The 24139-nt window shown below is 43.2% G+C and overlaps 3 protein-coding genes across 9 annotated transcripts in view; 1 reads left to right on the plus strand and 2 right to left on the minus strand.

The window, feature by feature from the left end:
- The window catches only part of LOC124312793 (insulin-like peptide receptor), a 26102-nt gene extending 13984 nt beyond the window's left edge, over nt 1-12118 (minus strand). The window contains exons 1-21 of one of the 2 annotated variants that reach the window (XM_046777257.1): nt 11295-12118; nt 8881-9269; nt 8047-8336; nt 7813-7947; nt 7215-7314; nt 5997-6196; nt 5595-5723; nt 5416-5494; nt 5058-5346; nt 4586-4990; nt 4335-4525; nt 4045-4215; nt 3681-3966; nt 3266-3609; nt 3050-3192; nt 2824-2985; nt 2595-2754; nt 2327-2534; nt 2090-2261; nt 1550-2026; nt 1083-1476 (exon numbers count right to left, since the gene is read on the minus strand). In XM_046777257.1, coding sequence (XP_046633213.1) covers nt 1083-1476; nt 1550-2026; nt 2090-2261; nt 2327-2534; nt 2595-2754; nt 2824-2985; nt 3050-3192; nt 3266-3609; nt 3681-3966; nt 4045-4215; nt 4335-4525; nt 4586-4990; nt 5058-5346; nt 5416-5494; nt 5595-5723; nt 5997-6196; nt 7215-7314; nt 7813-7947; nt 8047-8336; nt 8881-9121 — 4576 coding nt within the window. In that variant the 5' untranslated portion in view covers nt 9122-9269; nt 11295-12118. Of the gene's footprint in view, nt 1-875; nt 1477-1549; nt 2027-2089; nt 2262-2326; nt 2535-2594; nt 2755-2823; nt 2986-3049; nt 3193-3265; nt 3610-3680; nt 3967-4044; nt 4216-4334; nt 4526-4585; nt 4991-5057; nt 5347-5415; nt 5495-5594; nt 5724-5996; nt 6197-7214; nt 7315-7812; nt 7948-8046; nt 8337-8880; nt 9270-11294 lie in introns of both variants that reach the window. The other variant, XM_046777256.1, reaches the window with a different exon arrangement.
- An 899-nt stretch (nt 12119-13017) lies between these two features.
- On the plus strand, nt 13018-15089 carry LOC124313472. Of its 2 annotated transcripts, XR_006910695.1 has the most exons (4): nt 13018-13932; nt 13991-14060; nt 14392-14455; nt 14521-14536. XR_006910695.1 is itself a non-coding variant. In XM_046778416.1 (2 exons), exon 2 carries the CDS (start codon nt 14533-14535, stop codon nt 14935-14937), a length of 405 nt encoding a protein of 134 aa, XP_046634372.1. In that variant the 5' UTR covers nt 14372-14455; nt 14521-14532; the 3' UTR covers nt 14938-15089. The 2 variants fall into 2 exon arrangements, 1 of the variants encoding a protein (XP_046634372.1); XM_046778416.1 differs by lacking the exons at nt 13018-13932; nt 13991-14060 and having other exon boundaries at nt 14372-14455; nt 14521-15089.
- Nucleotides 15090-15824: 735 nt separating this feature from the next.
- On the minus strand, nt 15825-23210 carry LOC124313097 (clumping factor B-like). Of its 5 annotated transcripts, XM_046777821.1 has the most exons (6): nt 23172-23210; nt 22971-23033; nt 17684-18219; nt 17465-17597; nt 16167-16733; nt 15825-15918 (listed from the first exon to the last, which is right to left on the minus strand). In XM_046777821.1, the coding sequence occupies exons 3-6, from the start codon at nt 18212-18214 to the stop codon at nt 15836-15838; spliced, it is 1314 nt and encodes a 437-aa protein (XP_046633777.1). In that variant the 5' UTR covers nt 18215-18219; nt 22971-23033; nt 23172-23210; the 3' UTR covers nt 15825-15835. The 5 variants fall into 5 exon arrangements, with proteins under 5 accessions (XP_046633777.1, XP_046633782.1, XP_046633781.1 ...); XM_046777826.1 differs by lacking the exon at nt 23172-23210 and having other exon boundaries at nt 16167-16721; nt 22971-23105; XM_046777825.1 differs by lacking the exon at nt 23172-23210 and having other exon boundaries at nt 16167-16724; nt 22971-23105.
- Nucleotides 23211-24139: the final 929 nt, after the last annotated feature.

Raw genomic sequence — 24139 nt, forward strand, 5'->3', positions numbered from 1 at the left:
TACCTGACAAGAGAACTTCTAACACTGTGTGGTAACATTTAAAAGCTTTGAACATGAGGGAGTGCATTACTCGGAAAAGCTTTTGCCTTTTACATCAAGCGCATTCAGCCATAGTTAAGAAATGAACGGGAATCTACTCACTTGCATGTGTGTTGCGATCACAATTCCAAGATTCGTCCAACTATTTCCAAGAGTTGATTATGCTTGGTCCATGTAAAATTCAACTTCTGGATGCAACTGCAACTGCAAGCCTCCACGCTTGACAAACATGAACAAACAAGCGTAAAATTGAATAAAAAGTTACTTACGAATCTTTCAAACGGTATACGATACAATAATGATACAATACCATTCAAACAAACCTTTTAGTAGTTACACAATTCCTGAAATAGAGCTCCTGAGAATAGGACAAAAAAATATATATTCCGATCCGATGTTTTAGAGAGAGAGAAAAGAGTCAAATCAATTTTTGAATGAAAGAGATTTCGAAATGCACTGTATAAATATTATTCGTAATTTGACACGCATACAAACAAAGCATCGTTGACCAGTCTGTTTTTCGGCATCTGTGTTATCCACAACGTCAGGGGGGTATTTTTTTTTTCCTTCTTTCCGGCAGCTGCAAAAGTCATTTTTTTTGTTTTTGTTTAAACAGGGCGTATATACATTGGCTTGAGGTTACATGTATAGATATATACATTAATATATAAGTACAAAGAGTACACTGAAAAAAGAAAATGGTCAGAAAATGAATGAGGGAGATATTTAACGAGACTTTGTTTTTTGTTTGCAAATTCACTGGTTTGTTTCCGTTATGAGCTAGTCCCTGTTTGTGGGTAACTGACAGACAAAACATTGATTTGCACGAGGTAGATTTACAAATCGGAGGAGACTGAGAGAGAAAGTGGAGTTTCATCAACATTCCGTGTTGTTATGCCGACGCTGTTTCAAAATGCCCAAGACGTAACCGTTGGACGCACTGCCGTTGCTTACATAACTTCCTTTACTATCTTCACTAGCCATGGAGGTAGTGCCTTTGGAGCTTTCGCTCTTGCTGCCATTGCCATTCGCTGCAATTTGACCGCCAGGATTTTTCACCAAGATGTAGGCTCCGCCCCTATCGTGTGGAAAAAGGACTGGAACATGATCGTCATCACCGACCTCTTCTTCCCTTATACCTTCTTCACCTTCGTCACTTCTTCTACTCTCTAAAAGCAGGTTCGAAGTCAGTGGAATCTCTTCACCCGTGTGTCTTTCATCATCAATCTGCACAATCTGATCACTAGCGTAATGACGAAATCTGGATAAAGGGTCACCCATGAGATACTCATCAAACTCTGAATCTCCTTCGGGTAGCGACATCAACGTTTCGTTCAGGAGTTGAGTTTCTTGCTCATAGTGGGCCTTGGGTGCCGCCCGGGCACTCACGCCGGCGTCCGAATGGAAAAACGAGACACTGGCAAACTGCACTGGAACCTGTTCAGAAGAAAAAAATCAGAGATCTTGATAGAAGAAATACATCATCGTTACGACGCCAATCTGATCTTACGTCGGGCAAGAGATTTTCGATGAGGTCGATGAAGGTGGGTCGTCTTTTGGCAACATATTGCCAACAGCTTTCCATGAGATTGTAGAGCCTGTCTGGACAACCTTCGGGCCGTTCCATAACGCCACCATCAATCACGTACTTGAGAACCTGCTCGTTAGTCAAACCCTGATAGGGTTGCGAGGCGAGAGTCGCCATTTCCCACAACACGACGCCAAAACTCCAGACATCGCATTGAGAGGTGTAGACACCGTCTCGTAGTGATTCGGGTGCCATCCATCGAACGGGTAAAAGTCCTTTACCGCCTTTGCGGTAATAATCCGTTTCGTAAATATCTCGCGTTAGCCCAAAATCGCCAATCTTGACGGTCATGTCGCCAGCCACCATGCAATTCCGAGCTGCTAAATCACGATGAACGTACTTCTTCTCCGATAAGTACATCATGCCATCGGCAATTTCGATGGCCATCTTCAATATGCACTGAATAATTCAACGAAATCGATGAGGAAATGAAAACGATTAAGGGCAACTGATTTCATTTACCTTTAGGGTAGGCGGTTGTCGACCTTCGGTGACGTTTTCTTCGCAGTCTGGACGGTGAGAGCGTAGATATGACTTCAAGTCTCCGTTAGCCATCAACTCCATAATGACCAAAGTGGGTTGAGCTTTAGAGACAACTCCCAGTAGTTTGAGGACATGATTAGCGTTAAATTCCCTGCGACAATGGTGAAAAGTAAATCAATCAATTCAAATGGAATGAAACGTTTTGAACTATTTTACTTCATGACAGAAGCTTCTGTAAGGAATTCCATTCGCTCCTTCACATTGGCTTTTTCATTGACCGTTTTGATGGCACATTTCACTTCAGGCTGGTTAGGAACTGTGTTACGTAGAAGGCCTTCGTAGACCATACCGAAAGAGCCCTGACCCAATTCACGGAGGATGACGACATTGTCACGGGCCACTTCCCACTCATCGGGGACATATTCTAATCAAACAGAATCGTGATTACAGACCAAATAAAATAATTTGGATGAAGACAAATTACTGTGATAATCCGGATTGATTGAGACCGTTCCATGGTCATCCTTATACTTTTTGTTTTTAATAAAGTAATATCCAAGAACAGCGGCCAGCAAAACTACAACCAATAGGACGACGACGAAGATACCCGATATCATGCTACCAGTCATTCCATTGAAATGTTCCTGTAAGTTAAATAGATGACGGTCAATCGAAATTCAATTGCAAGTCGTAAGGACAAGACAAAATCACACCTCGATGAGGAAACAAACGTCCTTGGTAGGTGGTCCAGGCCCGGCCAAAGAAACCGCTCGTACTTGAACGCAATAGTTACCCGGTATTAAATCGACCATTAATTTAGTGCGTTGGCTTTCCACAAAGTCCTTCCGGCGAACGCATTCTCTAACAACTTTGCCCTGAACGATAGAAATTTCTAATCAAGAATTGGTTTCCGAGAAATTAAACAGCATGCAGATCTACATTATCTGATCGTCTGTACTCCAGGAGATATTTTTTAATTAGTCCGTTGGGATCCTCCGGTTCATTCCAACCAATTTTAATCGATCGAGACGTGTTATTCGATTCGTATCTCACTACACCACCAACGATATCATCCGCGAAATCTATTTGTAAAAATTGGTAAAAATTTAATCTGGAAATTACTGACCAGGGCTTAATTAAACATTATTTATTTACCACTCTGTTTAGTGCGAGCCGAAGTCAAGGCGGCAGTCATACTGCACAATGTCCTATTTGTGAAGGGATCGTGGTCGTGACAAGCAATCACTTTGATAGTATATTCGGCGTAGTGTCGTACACCGACCACAGTGTAACTCGTACCCGTCACTTTTTGATAAAAAGTGATCAGTCGATTATTGCCATCGTAGAAATTGGTGTGATTTTCACCGGGCGCAATTCCAATGGCTTGATTGTGGGAAGAATTAATCGTGGGCTTGTCTTCGGGGAATTCTATAGCGTTGTTGTCTGGATCTCCAATTTCAGTCGTCGTATCAACATGTCGTTTTTTGCGACCGAGGACGCTGTAACAACGGGGAACAATATGCAAATGAATCTCTAATAGAAAAAATAGGCAAATTAGAAATGGACTAACACGGGGTCTTTGATGTAGATTTTATCATGGAGAAAGTTTTCAAATTCAATTTTGAATTGTTGCTCTTTTTCCTTCTTCTCCAGAGTCACTTTGTCATTTGTTCCAGTACATTGGCAACATTTGCCTTGCTGAGCACCGCCACTGCCGCCGCCACTTTCGGGGTTGTTGTTTCCTTCAGGAGACGCTGCAAAAATACTTGGATCGCCGAATATTGAAGTCCGGTTATCCGGCGATGTCTCCTCCAAAACTGGCTTCTTCGTTTCACTAACAACCAATGAACTAACATCTAATGTAGAAATCAAATTTGATCAAATCAGTTAAAGTAGTAGTAACAAGAAATATCTTTAAAGTATGAAATTCTTACGTTCAGCGCAAGTATCGAGTTTGTCAAAGTAGTCTTGGTCGTCTTTACGCCAACTGCCAGTGACGATGTAATGTGTCACAATTCCATTAGGGTTAATTGGAGGTTTCCAGTCAATAACCAGTTCTGAGCTGGAATTCGCAGAAGCCCTCAAATCTTCCGGTTGGTCGGGTTCTATGCAAAAAAAAAATAATAATAATAATAAAACAAAACAAAACAAAAAGTGATGAAAGAAAGAAAGAAAGAAAAATATTTCAACACATGATTGAATACATGCATGATGACTTATTTACCTGCTGGACTTGTTCTTTCGTATAATATTGGACTACGTGCGCCAATTCGTTTGCCAGTTTGTTGGGGCGCTACTGTGTACGTCTGTACATAGATGGCGTATTGAGTGTAAGGCTTGAGATAAGTAATAATGTTCATTTCGTTCTCTTCGGGTTCAGCTTCATGATTAGCAGCGACATCAATTGTAGTCCATCTAACAAAAAGAAAATTGATAATTCATGAAAAACGATATGAACGATAATGGTGAACATACCCATCACCACCGCAAGCGTCACGACGGTCAAAATAAGAGACGTTTTTATAAGGCGCCTCAATGTATGAGATTACATAACCTAATAACTGACGTTTGTCAGCCAATGTAGCTCTGAAATTATTCCAGCTTAATTGCATGCTTTTGTCCGACTTATTAACAATAGTGACGTTTAGAACTTGTTCGTCACACGTAGCCTTATCGCCATTGGACCAAGGTGAAATGTCCACGTCCGAGTGCTTAAACGCCAAAGTTCCTGGAACGGTACTTGAGTTGACGAGTTCTTCGATTAAATTCAAACACAACTTGGGATTGAAATGGAACAACATCTTTTTATAGATTGTCAAATTCTGCGTCTTGGGCCACAGCTGCTGCAAATTTTGATTGTCCTGAACAGTCAACGCGTATCTGGGAAAAAAAATAAATTAAGGAATTTAAAATATTGAAATATTCAGATGGGCCACAAGGCACTTACTCGTCGTCAAAATTTTTGCTCCCACTGGAATGTATCGTTTCCGGTTTTCCGGTAATGTTCCTGAGACTCTTGAAGAAACTGAGCGACAAGATGGGAAAGGAGCGCGTGATTTTGAGAACTCCTTTAATCACTTCGATGCTGCCGAGACTCCTTTCCAGTTCCTGGATGATGTTGTCGCCTCCTTTGATCTGCATTTCCAGGTCGCCATCGATTGTTGTGCATCCCCGCAACTTTTGGACCGTTTCGATGTTGCTAACGAACAATCCCTTGCACACCTTGGGACAAGGACCTGATCGAAATCAGAAAATGAGGAGAAATTGAGGAAAGTTCCAGTCAATAAATCAATGGAGAAATTTACCTTGACAGGGAACGCAGGTAAAATAATGTAGAGTATCATTGTGATCTATTTTTTTTTCCTGAAAGCCTGGCGGACATTCCTGGATTAAAATGAATGGTCATTAAACAATTAATCAATCAATTCTATGCAATAGTTTTAATGCATCACAAGAATTCACAGCCGGAAATTCCATTACTTACCAAGATGCATTCCCCCGACTCAGCAAAGACCTTCCAATTCTTTTTGACGTACGGATATTCCTGGACAGATTGGCGTGGGGGTAGCATGGTGATGCACTCGACGTCAGTGACGCATCGCCGCTTCATAAACTAAACACAAGACAAGAAAAGAAGAAAATGTTTTTCAAATGAAATTGGCGACGATTGGATTCCCTTCCAAACTGGTCGACGTGCACAGGAAAGAGCAGCTCGTGTGTGTTTGATCGTTTGAATGTAATTGAATAGGAACAGATAGTTAAACAACCAATTGGCGACGGCGGATCAAGTGCGCCGCCCGGTCCGCAATTCGAAACTAGAACACGTCCAATGAAAGAGGCCAAGAGAGAAAGTTTCCTGCAAGATGTGGAGGTGAAAAATTCTTACCAAGTAATGGCCAGGAGGACAGACGGATCGGCATTCGTCGTTGTGGATGACGTGTTTGCAAACGTCGCACTGGTTGCTCTGACCGCCACTGCAGCCACCAGCGCACTCCTCGTGACAGCAGCGCATTTCGGACGGACGCCCAACATCCCTCGTCATCACGCTGCACGCTCCGCTGACGCCTTGACCGCATTGGTCGCAAACTATCAACAAATCAACACCAAAGATCCTTTTTAAATTTCAAAATTTTCAATTAAGCCAAAATTAAAAATAAATAAAGTAATCGGAAAAACGAATGAAAAATGATATGTCACGCCCCACCGATTTAAAAAAAAAAAAAATCCAATGGCCCGTCGTCGATAAACTGGCGACCAAAGAGACTCCCGTTACTCACCAACCATTTAAGGACACAACAGCGACCGAGTGAAATGATTGCCATTTCTCGTTCCGTCCCCCCAACAGACGATGATTTCATTATCTTTTCCTATCGCCGAAATATTTCGAAACTTAAAACAACAAGTCAATAATAATCCAGAGACTCAAAGTTGTTGCCATTCAGAGTCGCCCTTTTTAATGATCTCCTCAGTTTAAAGGGCAAGTCGCTCGCTCGCTCGCTCACTCGCCAGATGAATCAGCAGCTCGTATTTGGGTTAGAAACTTATCGATCCAAGTTGGTGGTGTCTCCAAAAGATTGGAACTCTCGTCTCCGGATGTCGCCGCCGTCGTCGAACCTTTTTCTTTTCATTTATCCCCCCTACTCCTTTCTCTCGCTGTTGTTTTTCTTTCTTTGCGCAAGGAATTCCAAAAAATAAAAAATAAAAAAAAGCAGAACAACAACAACAACAACAAGAGGAAGGAGAAATCCAAGTCATGGCCGCTGGCAGTGCCAAGGCTTTGCCACAACAACTCGATTTGACAATCATCTCGACAACTTTTTTTGGCATTCAATTTCCCCCCTGATACTCAAGGCAAAACAGCAAATGCCCCTCGAGCCTTATCGTCTTTTCGAATCCTCGTGTTGTTGATTTATTTTTGTTTGTCCATGTTGTTGGCCTGCCCTGAACGCGCGACTCGACCAACTGGTTTCTTCCTTAACTGTTTTCGGCGGCAACTGGGAGGGGGGGATTCAATTAAACGCACTAATAACTCGGATAGAGCGGCGCATGATTCATTCATTCATCATGGGAAATGGCGTGACAAGAAACCGCAAGAAAAACTGACCTTTCTGGCAGTCGTCGTTGTTCCAACAAAGTCTGCGACCATCTCCACCGGCTGGACAACGATCCTGACATTTCGGACATTCGCTGGCCCTTTTATTACCCTGTAAATAACAGAACACAAAGCAAATGAAAAATGAGATCAACAAATAAGTCAAGAACAAGACACTGCCGTCCCGAACAGAACAGAATCTGCTGGACGGCCAAGCGTCTCCGCCGGGAGTATTCGATGCCGGAGTTACGCGAGACCGGAAAAGTCGAAGATATTCGACATCCGTTGCCCGACTCGGCTCCTTCATCTTCCAGTTTCATCCATTCGCATTTTCGAAATTCCGGATGAAACGAGGAGGCGCAAACTCGCTCTCACATTCCTTGAGCCACACTAGATGGCATTTGGTCATATTCTGGGCTGGGCTCAATCTCATTCTCTCCTTTGCAAATGAAACAAAACAGCCAAACAAACACGAAAACCGGTTGTCCCGATTCCCTTCCATGACCAACAAACAACACGAGTGTCACGCAAACAAAAGACACACACTTCCACTTAAGGCGAAAGAATGACGAAAAACCGTCGACAGAATTCAAACAACGTAAATAATGACCTGGATGAAATGATTGAGGCGGCCGGAATGACCAATTCGGCCCCAATCGATCGATTCCACGTAGCAGAGATTTGGATTTTTCTCAATGAGGACGGACCCGCGCTGCAGTTCCGCCAACGATTTCAGTCCAATTTCCTGTTGGGTGAATCCGAGAATCACGCAAATGTTAAAACAGAGAAATCGACACGACATATCAACAAGAAACCCCAAATTAACCAAAGAAAATGAACGTACCTGTAGTTGCATGAGTTCATAAACGACGAATGAGAAATCGAAAAGGAGCTGCTGGCCGCGGATGACGGCCAAATTGGGAAACAGTTGGCCGATGGAGCGTAGGCCGAAGACGCGGTAAAAGAGCAAATAGCCCGTGATTTCCCGCAAGGCCGGGAAGCTGCGATTATTCAAATCGCTGGCAAAGTCCAAATTTTCCATCAAAACAATGTGAAGGAAACCTTCCACCACTCGGCAGCCCTCCAATTCCGAAAATTGTTGGGGGCCGTTCCGCACTTCGATACTGGGACAAACTGGTCGAAACGAGAACAATTGGTTACACAAAATATTTCAAAAACACTCGGTGGGCGTGAACCCAACGAACGTGCGCCGCTTAAATTGCACACCACAAAATCGCATCCCCCCTCATCATTGCCCCATCAGCTTCGAATCGGAATCATCTCGGCGCCAGTTAAATGGATTAAAAGTTCTAAACAATAAGAGATGAAAAGTTCAAATTTCGTAAAATGACCCAGCGGTCAGGAATTTAATTCTTCCCCTTTTTGACCGAAATGTCAAATCAAATCTATTAAACATTTCTCATCTCATCACCCTGGATGAAAACATTTGAAACTGAGGCTGTTGATGATTCTGGTTATAGAAATCCACCGAGTCCCAGTCGACTCGGTACGGTTCGCCCCGACACCTGACTATGTCGTCAGTGACGTCACGCATGTGCGTGTTTTGTTGTGTTCAACTCCAGGACGATAATGAGAGCGGATGTGACGACGACGTTTGTTGACTTTCTCGTTGCGACTACCAACCGTGGAACAAGATGTGACGTCAAAGAAGACTTACTCTCTTTCTCCCTGAGAGGCTGATAGGCGTCGATGGACGAACTGGGAAGGGCCGGTAGAGCCAGGCCGAGAGAAGTGGCTCCAGTCACGTCGAGAAAGATCACGAAAACGACAAGGATGGCCAGGAAAAAGCCTCCTCGTCGTCGACTCCTTAATGCAGGACATGTTCTGCGATCGACTTGACGAAACGAGCCGCCAATCAACCGATCCGGATCGTTGGTTATCCGATCGTCAACGACCATTTTGTCTGTCAGTTCACGTAATTTGCACTGGCACTTTTCTTCTTCTTCTTCTTCACCTTTTGATATTCCTCTTTAGTAGGTGGTGGTGGTGGTGGTGGGCAAGGATTTCAAGTCAACCGGTATCCATCGTATCCACTCGCCTTCAAACCTGAAAACAAGGAAAAACATTCATTTAAAAAAAAAACTTGAATGAAACGTCAATCGTTCACAATGAAATCAAAATTCCCATCGTTTGTCGGAGAACAATCCACGTGTGCAGGTAGACTTTGAACCGGTCATTATCATTACCACTACGTAGTATCGAAGCAAACATGTTTATCAGACAGATGGAAATCAACTGTGCGTTGTATTTTAAGAGAGAACGGCCGCTTTTGAAAGGAAGAAAGAAAGAAATCCATTGGGAAATGGAATTGCTGTTGGATTTTCAATTGAATTAACTCTGAAATGGGCGAAAAATAAAGAAAGAGGTCCGTCACGTGTAGCAAACGCAAACCGACAGGTTCAACGACCGATTGTTTGTTTGGTTTGGTTGTTTTAAAAAGAAGAGACGGAATATTCATTTTAAAATGGAAGGAGCGACCGTCTTCATTTTGGCCGTTTCCTCCTTCAGAGGCCGACCTTCAAACGAACTGCTCGTGACTCTTTTACGTTCCACCCGCGAGTCATAGCGACGACATTCCATTCATCCCGCGTGACACCACCACACATCTGGTCCGTTTTCATTTTATTCTTAGACCAACACACTGTCAGAAAAACATTCAATCCCAAACGCGAAATCGACCAGGAGAAATGGCCGAAAAACAAAGGATCGTCAAAACTCATTTTGGAATATTAAACAACAAATGGGGGTCCGAAAGCACGAAATTCCTGGCCACTGAATTTGACTTTGATCAAAGAAAGAAGAAACTTTTATGGGTTGCATCTTCCTTTTTCTTTCTCGCTTCAATGGGGAAAAAAATCGCCAGACTCGTCGAGTTCATTGCCCTCGTCGGCCGGCTGGCGCATCAAAACAACTCGCGGACAATTTCAAAAATATGCCCAAACGAGAAATCCAAAATTGAAAAAAATGAACAAAATTAAAGAAAAGAAAAAAATGAAATTCCAATCAAAGATTCTCGTTTTTGTTCTTTTTCGTCATTTTTTGTTATTAATATTAGAATTTTGTTTGTTTCGTTTTGTTTTGTCCATGACGTTACGAGGCAACGACCACAAAACGCCATGCCACCCACCGACTAGCGCCTCATCCCTATCTCAGTCAAACAACTGGCGGGGGGAAAATCCAGAAATATTTCCACGTCGCACAAATGAAATTAAAACGGGGAACTGAAAATGGGACAAGTGAATTAAATGGGTACAAACGGATCGACCAAATCCAATAACTGAAAAAAAAAAAAATGATTGTCTGCCCCTCGCCAATAAACAACAACGACGGACCATTTCCACTTTATCGTATTATCTAATGACGCTCGTAAAATAGCAAACAAACAAATAAGTGCGTGAATTCGTGCGGGCGGTCTCGTCCCGTTTCTTTCTTCCGCACCGACCGACGAAACTTTTTTGAAAAAATGTTTTCATTCGAAACGATTCAAAGCGGCTGCCGTCAACCTCATTCACAATTTCCGTCACGAGCCATCCAGTTTTTTTAAACTGAATTCCTCCCCTAGTTGCTCCCGTCCAATGTTGAGAAGAAGAAGAAGAAGAAGAAGAAGAAGAAGAAGAAAAGATTTCAAGTTTCACGCCAGTTACGGTTAGATGAGGGCGCCGTCTAAATTTAGACGACGACGGCTATGAAATGGCGTCGTAGCGACTCATCGTCTGGTTTTGTCTTTTTCGAAAATGAGCCACGCCTCCGCCCAACTCGATCGTGGGCGTGGTTTCGCTAGTCGTCGTGTGACGTCAGTGGCGCACACCCCCCCCCCCCTCTAGCTGCTTATTCTTCTATCGATCCCACCCCCTACCACCACCCCACCACTCGACGTTCGAGTGCGTCCACGAAGGACGGTGGGAATTGGCGGTGTGGGATGTGACGTCATAACGTCAAACCCAGACTGAATTATTTTCAAAAGGCCGCTAGAGGTCACGGTTTAATGCGACGCACGTTTCCCGTACAATGTCTGCGGTGCGTAAATAAAAGGCAAGAGGGGAAACAACACGCATTTTTGATGGTTCATACCTTCAGTGACAGCTAGCGCCACCGCTGCCCCGTCCCAGACACACTGGTCAATATCCAACGGTTCACGATGCCGTGTCGGTGTTGTTTCTCTCGCCGCAACCCGGCCAATCCAACACGCAATTCATCACCAAAAAGGCAACAAAATCTGGCCGACTTTCAGACACAACTTTTTCTTTCGCGACCAATAAACGAATCGAGACGTCCAGACGAAAAAGTCACGACGCAAAAGATGGCCGCCACACTGTTGTCTGTCTCTCTCTCTGCGTGTTGTGTGGATAGGGGAACGACGAGGTTTTGATGCACCACACTTTTCACACACACACACACTACAACACCATTTCACTTTATTAGGAAACTGCCCAATAATCTTTCCAGTTTCTCTCTGGCAGCACACACGACGACACTGTGCAGAAAACGAAGCACTTTCGTACGGATAATTATTGGCTTCCACTGGGGTCGTTCTAAATGCCCAAACAACTTTTGAGGACGCCTAGAAAGACGAAAACAAAATCAGACTCGAATCAGACGACGACCGAGATACAAAAACTCAAGAATGCGACGTGTGGACGAAAACACTCGACAGCAGAAAACGGTACGACAACATTCATCGCCGAGTCCCTGCCACTACTGATGGTTCTTCCCAAGGTTGCTTATTGCGTCGTAGGGGCTGGCACTGGCACCACAGAGGACGGGATTGGGTGGGCGGGAGCCGTCTGCATTTCTTTTTCGAACAGTGACGTGCGCGTCATCTAGCGGCCAAAATTGAAACCAAGTGCAAAAGTGGAACGACAAATAGAAACTAGAGGCCGCCGATGCGATCTCGTGCCCAGTTTACTCAATACTCGCGAGTACTGCGTAGGGGAATCGCCGTTCAACAACTTCAAAGTGAGAGAAGATACGACTGCAAGACCAAAAGTAATGGAGAACAATGGAGAATAAATATCATATTAAGTTAATAACAAGAGAAAGGGAAGGAAAACCGTTAGGTAGGTAAAACCAGTTGGCGTTTGACTCTGTCCGCTGCCTCTGCGAATCATCGTCACATCAGACATCACCAGGGCGGAGGAGAGACAAGAAATTTCTATTTGCTTCGGATTTTTTAATTTTTCAACACGCCCAAGGGGAACCAGAAAAGAAAAGGCTGACATGCCAATTCGCATCCGGTCTAGGACTAGGAGGTTGGGCTGGCGGATTGTTGGTATGAGGAAGAGCTGGCGGCGGCACGAATAACAATTTTCGGCGCCTATGAAATAATTTGTGCACGTACGACAACGTCTCCTGGCGGATCCTGGAGGCAATCCTGGACGATATCTATTGAGCCATCGTCTGCCCGTCACTCACTAACAGTTTCAGAAAACAAACAAACAACAAACATCATCTCATCCACCCACCGCCCTCCCCCTTGTGGCTTCGATAAGGCAGCAGATGAGAGTGGCCGGTTGGTTTGGGTGGCTGACGATGCTCGGTGACACCACAGACTCACGACGGACGAAACAGACAGACTCACGACGACACGATCGATCACAAGGCAGGAGCTCCCGCGATTCCCAAATTTTCATCTTCACCGCAACAACTTTGGGTTGTTGTTTCTGTTGCCGGCCCTCCTATCTGATTACCATTCGCAGCATTCCTGCCCATCACAACCTCCTCCTCTCCCCGCCCGTCTCACAAATGACGGAACTTTGATCTCGTTTCGACGAATCCAGAAAGGTCAATCCGTTTTTGCATCCGCGGCGTTACAAGAATAAATTCAATTGATGCTGAAGAATTGACCCGATCTGAAACTGGGAAAATTTGAGAATTCCGGAGAAATTTTTCGATTCGGCTCGAGTACATTTTACCGATGTTAAATACCGGATAGGCAATGACGCATTCGGCCATTTCTTATTTTAAAATATTTGCCCAATAGCCAGCCCCACCCATCTCTGTGTGTTATTTCTTGTTTTCATTTCTCGCTCCAATCCCGTTTGTTGTTGTTGTTTGTGTCGACGTGCCAGTCACTTGTGAACCCGGAGCTTTTACGTTTCAACCTCCGGGGCACAATCAAAGTTTCAAAACAATTCTTGTTGATCTGCTTCAGATCTACCCAGCTAGAGAGGCCTACCATCGTCACACATTAATGCCACGAAAAGCTTGCATGACACTTGACACAATACTCACAATAAATACAATACACTACGCTTAACTTATTTAAAATATGATACGGCGATGATACTTGTGAATAACTTCGTTCACACGAATTTCCGTAACAAGTAACGTGAAATTAGTTTGAGTAAACTAACAAATGAAAAGGGAAAAGAGACGATTCTTTCCGCCTGAATTCAATTACCGGTTAGACTGGGTGAGACAGCACAGTCGAGAAATCAATCCAATTTATCTTGTCTGTTGTCGAACCTTGTGGCGTCGTACGTCTGTCCCTATTCTTTCGGCGTCTTATTGTTATTCCTATTCTGTTTGCGTGGTACTCGTGTCCTTGTCTTTGAATCGATGAATCGCACCCTCATGTTTTTTGTACAGTAAGCACAACAAAACAATTCTCAGATCAAAGTTGCCATCTTTACCGCCAGATGGCAGCGCCTGGCAGAAACGGGAAAGAAAACAAACAGACTGAATAACACCGGAGATTCGAGTTAAATAGGTAAACTAGAATTCCAAAAGTATTTTAATTGATTAACTAAAACAGTTTCTTCATTTAGGACGCCATAAAAAGAAAGTCGAGGTTTTCTTTACCAAGATCATACAGTCTGTTCTCAGGATTTCACAAAGGTAATAAACATTTTGCATTAGACACACGGGGGTTGGAAAGAAAACGTGCAGGTCGACTAAGCTGCAAAACCAAATGTAATGGTGATTATCGATTAAGATTCGCCTATACTCGCACAACTTGTTGCAGGAATGTATGACCTTGCATTGGGTGTGGTCAGTTTGAACGATTTTCACCCTTTCTAAAATCATTTTTTACTACTTCACTAAATATCATATTCAACCTGTTATTCAGACAATTGAAACAGAATGGCCATAAGTTTTAGCTTCAACTTAGTAGAGTATCTTAATTCAGACAAATAAATCATTAATAGTTCTTTCTACGATTAAATAGGTATATACCTCAATGACTGTGGGATGACCCGCTGACCAATTGCATTCAAGTACGAGACTGAAAGGTACTCAAACAATTGGATTTGCCTAAATAACTACTTGGGTTTCTCACGTTTTGCTTTTCAAACAGAAAGACACAAAGATGGTGACGAATAGAACTCTTGGCAAGATAGCAGTGATTGGAGGATTTTTCGCTTTGGGTTCTGCCAGTGTCTTCCGCTGGAAAATTGAATCGTCCATAAAAAAATCAGCCTACTTTGAGTTGGCCATCAAAGAACTTTTGGCCAGCAAGGCTGCCACCACCGTCCTGGGCGAACCTGTTCTCGTTGGCAGCATCGATTTGGGCGATACACGAACAAACTTTTGCGATGGCCTTCAGGCCCATTTTCAAGTTTCAGTCAGAGGGCCCAAGAGTTCGGGATTCATGACCTTCGATGCCTCGAGAAATCCGCCCAGCCAGCCGGAATGGAGGTTGAACACGGTCGAGCTCACCGACAAGGAGGCCACCAAGAAACTGATGATCGTGAGCCCCACCTCTGCTGATTGAAATTCACTCTAGCCAAAAATTAAATTTTAAAGTAAAAATATAATAAAAGAAAAGAACAAATCACACAAGTCAGTTTGGTTTTTTGAGGAGGGATACTCATCTAAAAGAATTTATTATTCGATACCCAAATAGATGTTATATTGTACATGGTATTTTTTATTGTTTTATATTTGTCTCGTAATAAAAAACTAAAAGGAGAAGATGCAGTCGCATTTGGATTCGCCACCGGAGGGGGAGGGGAGGGGTATAACAATTGAATTTTAAAAAACACAAAAATTCAAATTTTTATTTTTTTTTTTTAGTAGCCGATATCCATTTGCGTAACTGTACAGGTCTGCATCGTCAATCTTTTATTTTTTTCTTCTTCGTGTGGGTTGTTTTCTCCTTCTTCCTTTTTTTCCCATTTTGAAAAAAAAAAACTTTCAACTTGACGTGAATGTTTTTTCGTTTCTAAATTCAAAATCAGAACGGGGAAAACCAAAAAGCATTCAAATTTTTTGTTTTTTTTTAGCAGGTTTTTTAAAATCACTGCAGGCACTGGGAGGAAAGATGAATACAAACGAGTCAGATATAATAATAATTATCAAATAAAACACGAATTTGTTTAGCGGGATTTTTTTCGGGAGGGGGGATAGATAAAAAAATGAGGGGGGCACGTTTGCTGTCTTGTGACATACGTAATGGTATTATAGCAGGATTATTGAAAAACGTGATTGAATCAAAAGAAAAGAGAGGGGGGATTAGAGATTTGATTGAGACTCGGGTCGTGAAAAATAAAAACAAAAAAACAATCGGGAAAACAAAAATGAAACGGAGGATTTTTGTTTTTTATAATATCTAAAAAATATTTTGTTTGGTTGATTTGCTTAATTTTTTTTTTTTTTTTAAATTGATTGATTTAAGCCAGCAATCGGGTCACGACAGCCGACAGGATCAGCGCCATCGCAGAGGCCATCATCGTCGATCCGCTCGAATGAGGTTCTAAAATAAAAACAAAATTAAATTTTTTAATTTTAATGAGTTAATCATCTTCGAAAGAATTAACAAATCAGGCAAAAAAAACATGCTCTCACAATCCATGCGCAATCTTCCTATCACAAGCTAAATTGAATTCGAGCCGCTATTCAAACACACGCGCGCCCGCGCGCGGGAAAAACCGAAAAATTCGAAAAATTCATTTCGGTTTGATTTGTGGGGGTTGCGATCGTGCAATCGTGCTGGCTTCTAACCTTCCGTCGCTTCATCGTAATCATCATCATCGTCGTCGTCGTCGTCGTCATGGTGATTGGTCATGGATGTCGGATGAGGACTGGATGAGGCGTGATCGTCGTCGTCATCTTCCATTTCGTACGTCGTGTCCTCCACGACGGGCGCCGCCGCCACCTGTCGGTGGTGAGCCGATTCCTCTTGGTCGTCGTCATCATCTTCGTCGTCGTCGTCATCTTGGTCGTCGGCCGTGTTCTGCTGGGCCGTGTGCCCGCCACTCTTGTGGTGATCGTCTTTCTCAATCTTGACGTGTTTCACCGTTTTGGTGGCGGCCGCCGTGGCCTCTTCTTCACCATCATCATCTTCATCCTCTTCGTCATCATCTTCATCGTCGTCAATCGATTGCATGGCCGCCGGCCCGTCTCCCACCATCATGTCATTCCAGTCGACCTGGAGGTGATCCGGCCGATAACCCGCCATCACCAAATCAGCGTTGCCTTCCATTTCTTGGCCGCCATCTTGGCCGTCGTGCACGAAAGCGTCCTTGATGGCCAAGTAGGTCACCTCCTCCTCATCTTCTTCTTCTTCTTTTGCCCATCACGCCAAAAAGGAGAGAGGGGAGCCATTATATTTATAAAAGAAGGGGGGCCGCCCGACACACACGGTAACCCCGGCCCTTCTTCTCAGATTGCGCCGCACAGGTGTACATATAAAACATCCACCTCATCAATCTCTACCCAGCAGCGACTTTCTCTTTTTTTCTCTCTCGGCATTTTCTCTTTGAAATGATTTTTCTTTCTCCCGTTACATTTGAATTAGAAACAAAATCTGGCGAGCGACTCATCGAACGTTGCGTGTGACACACACACAACAATCGGACGCTGATGACGTCAAAGACGAAAGAGAAAAAAAAAAGTGGCTGGAACAAACGACCGAAAGATTTGCGTTTTTTTATAATCGTGAGAAAATCACGAACGAACGAAAAAAGTGAAAATGGTACGTAGAGCTCTACACGGGCAGTTAAGTTTTTTGTGTTGCGTCTGTAGGGAGGTAGATAATAATATTATTGGCCGCCGGCCACACCTTCACACGGCCAGCAGTTTCCTAAGATTTTTTTGTTCCGCCGAGATATCCAATTTTATTGGTTATTGCGCACGGTGCGTAATACTTATCGTATTGCTGGGCCGCCCTCGTTTCTTTATCTCTCACGCACCTTTTTTATTTTTTGAGGTTATATTGCACATTCTCTTTCTGTATTTATATACTATCGCCTTTTATGGGAATTAAAAAATATTAGAAATGAAATGATGAATTTGGTTACCTCGATTTTCTGCCGCTGGCCGGGCAGAGTGCTGCTGCTGGATGCTGTTGTCGTTGGATTCCTCCTCCACGTCGGCCTTGGTTTCCTCCACGGGTTTCAGCACTGGAATCTCCTCCTTGGGTTTCTGTAAATTCTGGTTATAAAAAAATGGACGACGGGTATCAATTTTTCGTCGATTTCTCAGATTGAATTTCTGATGATTTATTATTTTATTTTTACCTGTAAATCGGTGGCATCCGTGTCGACAGGCTCGACAGGTTTGGGCTCGGGTTTGGGCTCCGGCTCCGGCTCGGGTTTGGGCTCGGGCTCGGGCTCGGGTTTGGGCTCGGGCTCGGGTTCGGGTTCCGGTTTGGGTTCGGGTTCCGGCTCGGGTTTGGGCTCCGGCTCGGGTTCCGGTTGAGATTGAGGCTCCTGGTAGTCGGGCTGGGCTTCTTCCTTCTCCGTTTCATCTAAAGGAATGACGATGGGAGCCGCATCGGTCGTCGTCGATGTCGTCGATGTGGTTGTCGATGTTGTTGTGGTGGTTGTTTTAATCAATTGTTTCTTGTCGGCCGAGGAGGAGACGGAAGCCGAGGCCGATTGCTGGACCGACGACGAAGAAAACGAAGCCGAAACCGACGAGCTGCTCGACATGGTCTGACTGTTGGCCAGCTCACCGGCCGGCAGGGAGACGGCCAAACCGGCCAGCAAACAGCAGACCAAAGCGGTGGCCACCGTCAATCGCCTACAACTACTTCTCGATGACGTCATTTTCTCTACTTCAAACAGAAAACAAAATAAACAGAAAAAACAATTGAAAACATTTCCATCGATTACGCATGTCCGCACATTTGACACAAAACGGATAAAGTCCTTTTTAGGGATCGATTTTGAAATCCTGCCAGCGAATATGAATCAGCCCCTTTGGCAGCATCGGCGCCCGTGACTCTGACGGTTAGAGGAGCGACACCATTTCGGTATTAAACCCGTCGGGTAAAACGAAAATTTCGTTTTGTTATATTTTACGGCGTCCAAAAACTCGTAAACTTTTGGTCAGTTCCTTTTTTTCTTATTTTGCTGTTAAACAAAAATGGAGGAAGAATTTATTGTCCAGCAACAAGCACACACAAAAGGGTGGGGGGTGCACCTAGAGTACGTGTAGTTATCTACTTGGTATTTATAGTTAGGCCATTTGCGGTTGAGGTGAGTGTCGGGAGTCAGCCAAAAGCATTTTGAAACGAGAGAGTCTATATATGTGTCTCGAGACGCTTTTCCCCATCTTCTAGGAGAATCCGGGCCAACAGCAGAGAAACCCTGGCCGGCTAGACTCTCTCTCTCTTATATTTACTGTAGCCGTTGTCATCCGCTGGCCAGAAATACACAAACAACAGAGACGTGGGGAGACAACAACAACGACAACAACATCATTCTCTAATTTGGGATGCCAAATTCCGATGTAGCCATAGCGACTACGTTATACATGTGTGTGCCATCATAAAAATTCTATTCCGGATCCAATAAATGGATTCAAATAAAATAAAAAGAAGAGAGGGGGACCCCAATTTCATCATTATTTCACCCGTTCCGGTCTAGTTCATGACACTTTCAAACGAATAAACGAACTGGTTGGTTGGTTGGTACACATTTCCTCGCAACGCAATTTGCAGAGAAAATAGACCGTGCGATTGTGTGATAGAAGAAAGGAAATTGATTGGGTTAACTTTTGAGATGACTGGCGGTGAAAATCTAATAACACAGTCGAGTCGACAAAAATTTATATAATAAGACGCGGTGCCCTCCTTTTAATTTGATTTTCTCTTCGTTCTCCAGCTCGTCGCTGCTGCTGTGTTTAGCCAAAATATGTGGGTCACGACCTGGGCTGGCGGAAATGAAAATAAATAAATTTTTCCCCATTTTTTATTTTACAAAAATAACATCTTCTTCTTCTACACCGCAAATGGTGCTGAGCTTTTGTTGTTGGATATTTATTGAAATCTCTTTGAATATTTTTAGTCGTCGACCGCTTGACCTAATCCCCGTGGCCGTTTCCCGCCCGACAGTCTCAACCTGCTGCCGCCGTACTCTCCCGCCGATAAATATATTATCCAAACGAACGACACACACCTCTCCCTGCTGCAACAAACACACACATGTTACAACAGTTAACCTACTTTGTTGGATGATGATGATTATTTTTTCGGGTGAAAAATTCCCAGGGCCCTGCGGAGTCGAAATGAAAATAAGGAAGAACCTGGGCGAGGATATTACAAAGGCCCTTGCTATTTGTTCGACATGCAAAACTATACACATATATAGCACCTAATGACCTCTGTTGTCTTTTGTTCAACTCGCATTTTGAACCGTTACATTTTTCAAAAAATTCATTGTGATTACGAGTGTCGGGAGCCTTTGACAACGGCGTGATTGACCCACACACATTTTGTCGGTTGTTTATCCGCACCCATTTTTAGCTTGTGTGATTACGTCCGACATCTGTCTGATTGGGAGCGGCACGGTTTCTAATATAACGTGTCCGTTGAACTTTGATCAAACAAGTTTCTAATGGAATGACGAAAGAATTCCGATCGACGCCAGAGGCGAATCACAAAACAAATTCATTTTTTTGAATGAACAATTGAAGATTTACAGTTTACACAGCTGGCGAGATTGACATTTTTGATCGGGCCAAAAAATACGTCACGATCGTCCAGTCGGGACAACATTTCGGTTTTTAAGGTGGGAATCGTCCGCCAGGTGATTTTTTCGAGGATGAACGACCTCTGCTGGTTGGCCGTTTTGGGTGGATATGGTCACACACACACACAGACGACGACGACGAAACGGGTCGTTACCTACTTCTCGTTAGTTTATTGCTCTCGGTCGTAATAATAACCCGTGAAACAAACCCGAAAAAAAAATAGAAAATGTTGACCCCCTTTTTTTCCTCCTCATTTCATCGCGCAGAAGACAATATTTTTTTCAGCTCATCACACTGCGTATTGGCTAGTTACATCATTCTCTTCCGGTTATGACTCATTTCGCCTTTTGCAACAACAACCCAACAGAAATTTCAGGGGTGGAACAAATGACATCCACCCTTGGAAAAACCTTGAAATTCATAAAATGGCAGCCGGAACTAAACCTCGTCCATATCTGACGTATGTTCTTATGTCATCATCACATGTTCCACCTCACTAACTAAGAATTTTTTCCAGGTAAGATTTTCTCGTGTGTGTGTCGGAACAGAAAACTCTCGGCTGATGATGATAGGGGAAACAACAACTGCTGTTGCTGCTGAATCCTCCACCCACCTTGAACATTCCGCCCCAGGGTCCTTTATGCATGGCTCTATCACGTTAGGAGAATCTAACCTTCCTCCTCCCGGTGTAGTAGGTTGCTGAGCTCCTGGCCGTTTCTGCTTGGGGAATGCTCTTCTACAAGAAGAAGATGCTAGAAGATGGTACGTGTATAATAACCTTGGGGACTTGTTGAACCTCATCAGCGCGAGCTATACCAACCGCTCCGGGCCAAATACACACACACAAAACACGTACGTATGCTGCGCTCCTTTTATATAACATTGGAAGAAAAACTCCTGTGTGTTCTAACTTGGCTGCGGTTCAAATTCTTTTCATATACACATACAAGAGAATAAGCCTCAACCCAAAAAACCCGAGGCATCTCCCCCCCCAGCCCGTCTGGTATATATCTTCTGCCGTACCGGTCGGTGCCAGCCAGGCAGCCCCCGTGTAAAAATCAAATAAAAATGTTACGACATGATATGACGAGATTTTCCTTTTCTTTCTCTGCACACCTTTCGCCATCAGATGGTTTCTCCATCCATTTCACATTTGATGTTGGAGAAAGAAGAAGAAGAAAGAAAGAAAATGTTTGAATAGAGAGACGAAAGGAGGAATGTGTGTGCGAGGCATTCCCGTATATGGCCGCAACCATCACACCAATCGCAGCCGAGACGCGCAACTTTATCCAGGCGGCGGAACCTTGAATCGGGAAATTACACGCGCGGGAGTAGAGAAGAGAGAAGAGATGGTCGTCGCCTACACGGAGACGCCCGCAAACGATGAAAACAGGCACAAGGCTAAAGCAGAAGAAGAAGTGCGGAATAACAACGAGAAAATGGGAGAAACAGTTGGCAGCAGACGACAGCAGCAGCAGAGTCTCTTAGCTGGGCGACAACATCTAGTAGTAGGTTATATAAGCTAAAATTAAACCTAAGCCCCTAGTGTGTCTGCTCGGGCGACAAAATATCTCATTTCACGGGACGACGCGGAAAAATACAAAAAAAGAATTCAAACAAAAAAATTTGAAAAAACAAAAATTAACACCCAGTGAAAGTCAATCGTCTGCCCCAAACGGGATCAAGAAAATTATCCTGGACAAAAAAAAAAGTGATGTCGTGAGCACAGCCGCTCGTGTTGCATGTAGACGACGCCGTCGGTCATGTGTGCGATTATTACGATTGGAGCGAATTCAACTGCAAACAAACGCCACGGGTCAATCAGCTTTCCCAAACGTTCGGGTAAAAAAACAACCAAAAAACTTGCGCAGGCGGAAATCAATTACAAAAAAAAAAAAAAAAAATGAAGAAATCAAAACCCAACAAACCAACCAACAAAAAATATAAGTGGCCAGACACTCAACTCACGCCTTCACAGCCCGTCAGGCAGAAAAAACTCAAAAATACTAAAAGAGAAATCTTTTTCGGCGTTTGGTATATACTATCCAATGTTATATACGTTTGTCCAGCATTTCTTTCCGGCTGGTCTATTCACCTGTCTTATTTCCAGTCAATTGAGAAAACAACAACACAATTCCTCGGACCGTCACTTTGTGTGTCTAAATTTTTCTTTTTACAATTAGAATTGAATGAAACACAATTTTTTGCGGTGCTTGATTAGCATATGATAAAGAGAGACGTGAAAGCGCGTTCGACACACAAAGAGGAATGCATGCCAATGTTAGAGACGTACTATACAAGAGCGTGTGTCTTTTTCTCTGGCCTCAGCAGCTTTCGATTTCTATTTTTGAGGGACACCTATAGAAAAAGGAGCCAGGCAAAGAGAGAAAGAGAAACAAAAAGGGTGTGGGGAGCTGATCGGAGAAAATCCCACGGTCTTTTTATAGCATTGCGAAGGTAAGAGAAGAATAAAATAAAAAGAATTTGGTTCTAGCTTAGCTAGAAAATAAAGGGGGGATATTATTCAACTAGGTGGTGGTGGTGGTACGTATATCTCTTTTCTCTTTTCTGTGGGGGAGAGAGAGAGGCGCCTAGAGTGTTTTTTCTTACGTCAATTTTCTTTAGTCTATAACTTTCACCCCCCCCCCCCCACACACACACACACACATACACACATTCCTTTTGTGTAATATATAACTAAACGCTGGGGGTAAGGTGTCGCCAACGGCAAAAATAATTTGAATTTTTTCTTTTTTTTCTATTATTCCCGGGTTATTATTATTAATTCGAAATTTAGGGATGGAATTTTCTGGGCTTGTCGTCTCTTACCTGCTGTTTAGATTTCGGTCAAGTTGAGTTGTCTCCAACCGCGCCTTTTCAATAACCAAATTCCTAACACAATCGAAAGAGACACACGGGGAAAAAGATGCACACGGCCACTACGTTTTAAATTTGAAATGAATTTAAAAAAAAAAAAAATCACTTTTTGAATTAAAATTAAAGTGGATGAAGAGTGGAGAGAGAACACACCTGGCACCTAGGAGCAACTGGTTGATAATGGACACACGGCGAAGCGCTCCGGGTTTTCGCCTTTCCCCCCCCACCTCTCCTTTACCACTCCTCCTCCTCCTATCCAGCAATAGACTCAACAACACACGCAACAACCAACGAACGAACGTGGAAAGAAAAAGAAAAAAAACGAGCGGAGGAGAATGGCGGGCGGCGTTATTTCTTAGCCAGGAGCAACTTCTCTTTTTTCGTAACACACGAAAGAAAAAGAAAAAAGGAAGTTGTGTGTACACTAAGCGCCAAGCCAAAAGAAAATTTTCATAAAATAAAATATTTCGAAATTCCAAACATAAAACAAAAAAAATTTATTTTCATAAAAATGTTAAAAATGTTTTTTTTTTAAATGATTTTGGCAGGTGACGATTTCACTGGAAAATGCGGGAAATAAATTTTTTTTTTTAAATATTCCGCCCGCATTTATTTTGTCTCGCTACATTTCCTCTTTTGCTTATTTTGTAATAGACCAAAGAAATTATATTTTTGTTTTTTAAGAAGAAAAGTTTTAAACTAGAAAGCAGCCAAAAGTCGAAATGTGTTCACCGGAATTAGTTCAGAGTTGTATAGCAGCCCAGCGTTCGTTTGCGTTTGCTTCATTTTCTCACGCTAGTTTGACGGTCGGGAATAATATAATAGAACGAAAAAAAATTTTGCGGTGAAAAGAGAACGGCCTCTTCTATATATTACAGTACACAGACTATTTTAAAGAATAAAATAAAAATAGGGATCGAACAAACTGGGTCGTCGGGCTAATGAATTATCATCACCCGATGAGAAACTTGGGGGGTTGCCGAATGATTTGTTTCGTCATCAGAGAATGAAGAAAAATTCCCCCATTTTGCGGTTAATAGTTGTCGAGGGATCGTTCATTATTAGATCGGCCGTATTACGTATAGTAACTCGGCCATTTGCCTTGACAATTGAGCGTGAGA

Source organism: Daphnia pulicaria, chromosome 9 (genome assembly GCF_021234035.1).
Source record: "Daphnia pulicaria isolate SC F1-1A chromosome 9, SC_F0-13Bv2, whole genome shotgun sequence".
Classification (NCBI taxonomy): Eukaryota; Metazoa; Arthropoda; class Branchiopoda; order Diplostraca; family Daphniidae; genus Daphnia; species Daphnia pulicaria.

Coding starts and splice junctions, on each gene's coding strand:
- LOC124313097 (XM_046777821.1), bottom strand. CDS start 18,214: ATGACGTCATCGAGAAGTAGTTGTAGGCGATTGACGGTGGCCACCGCT. Junction 16,734..17,464: donor GCCAGCGGCAGAAAATCGAG/GTAACCAAATTC, acceptor CGTGATGGGCAA/AAGAAGAAGAAGAAGATGAG. Junction 15,919..16,166: donor TTACGATGAAGCGACGGAAG/GTTAGAAGCCAG, acceptor TTTTTATTTTAG/AACCTCATTCGAGCGGATCG.
- LOC124313472 (XM_046778416.1), top strand. CDS start 14,533: ATGGTGACGAATAGAACTCTTGGCAAGATAGCAGTGATTGGAGGATTT.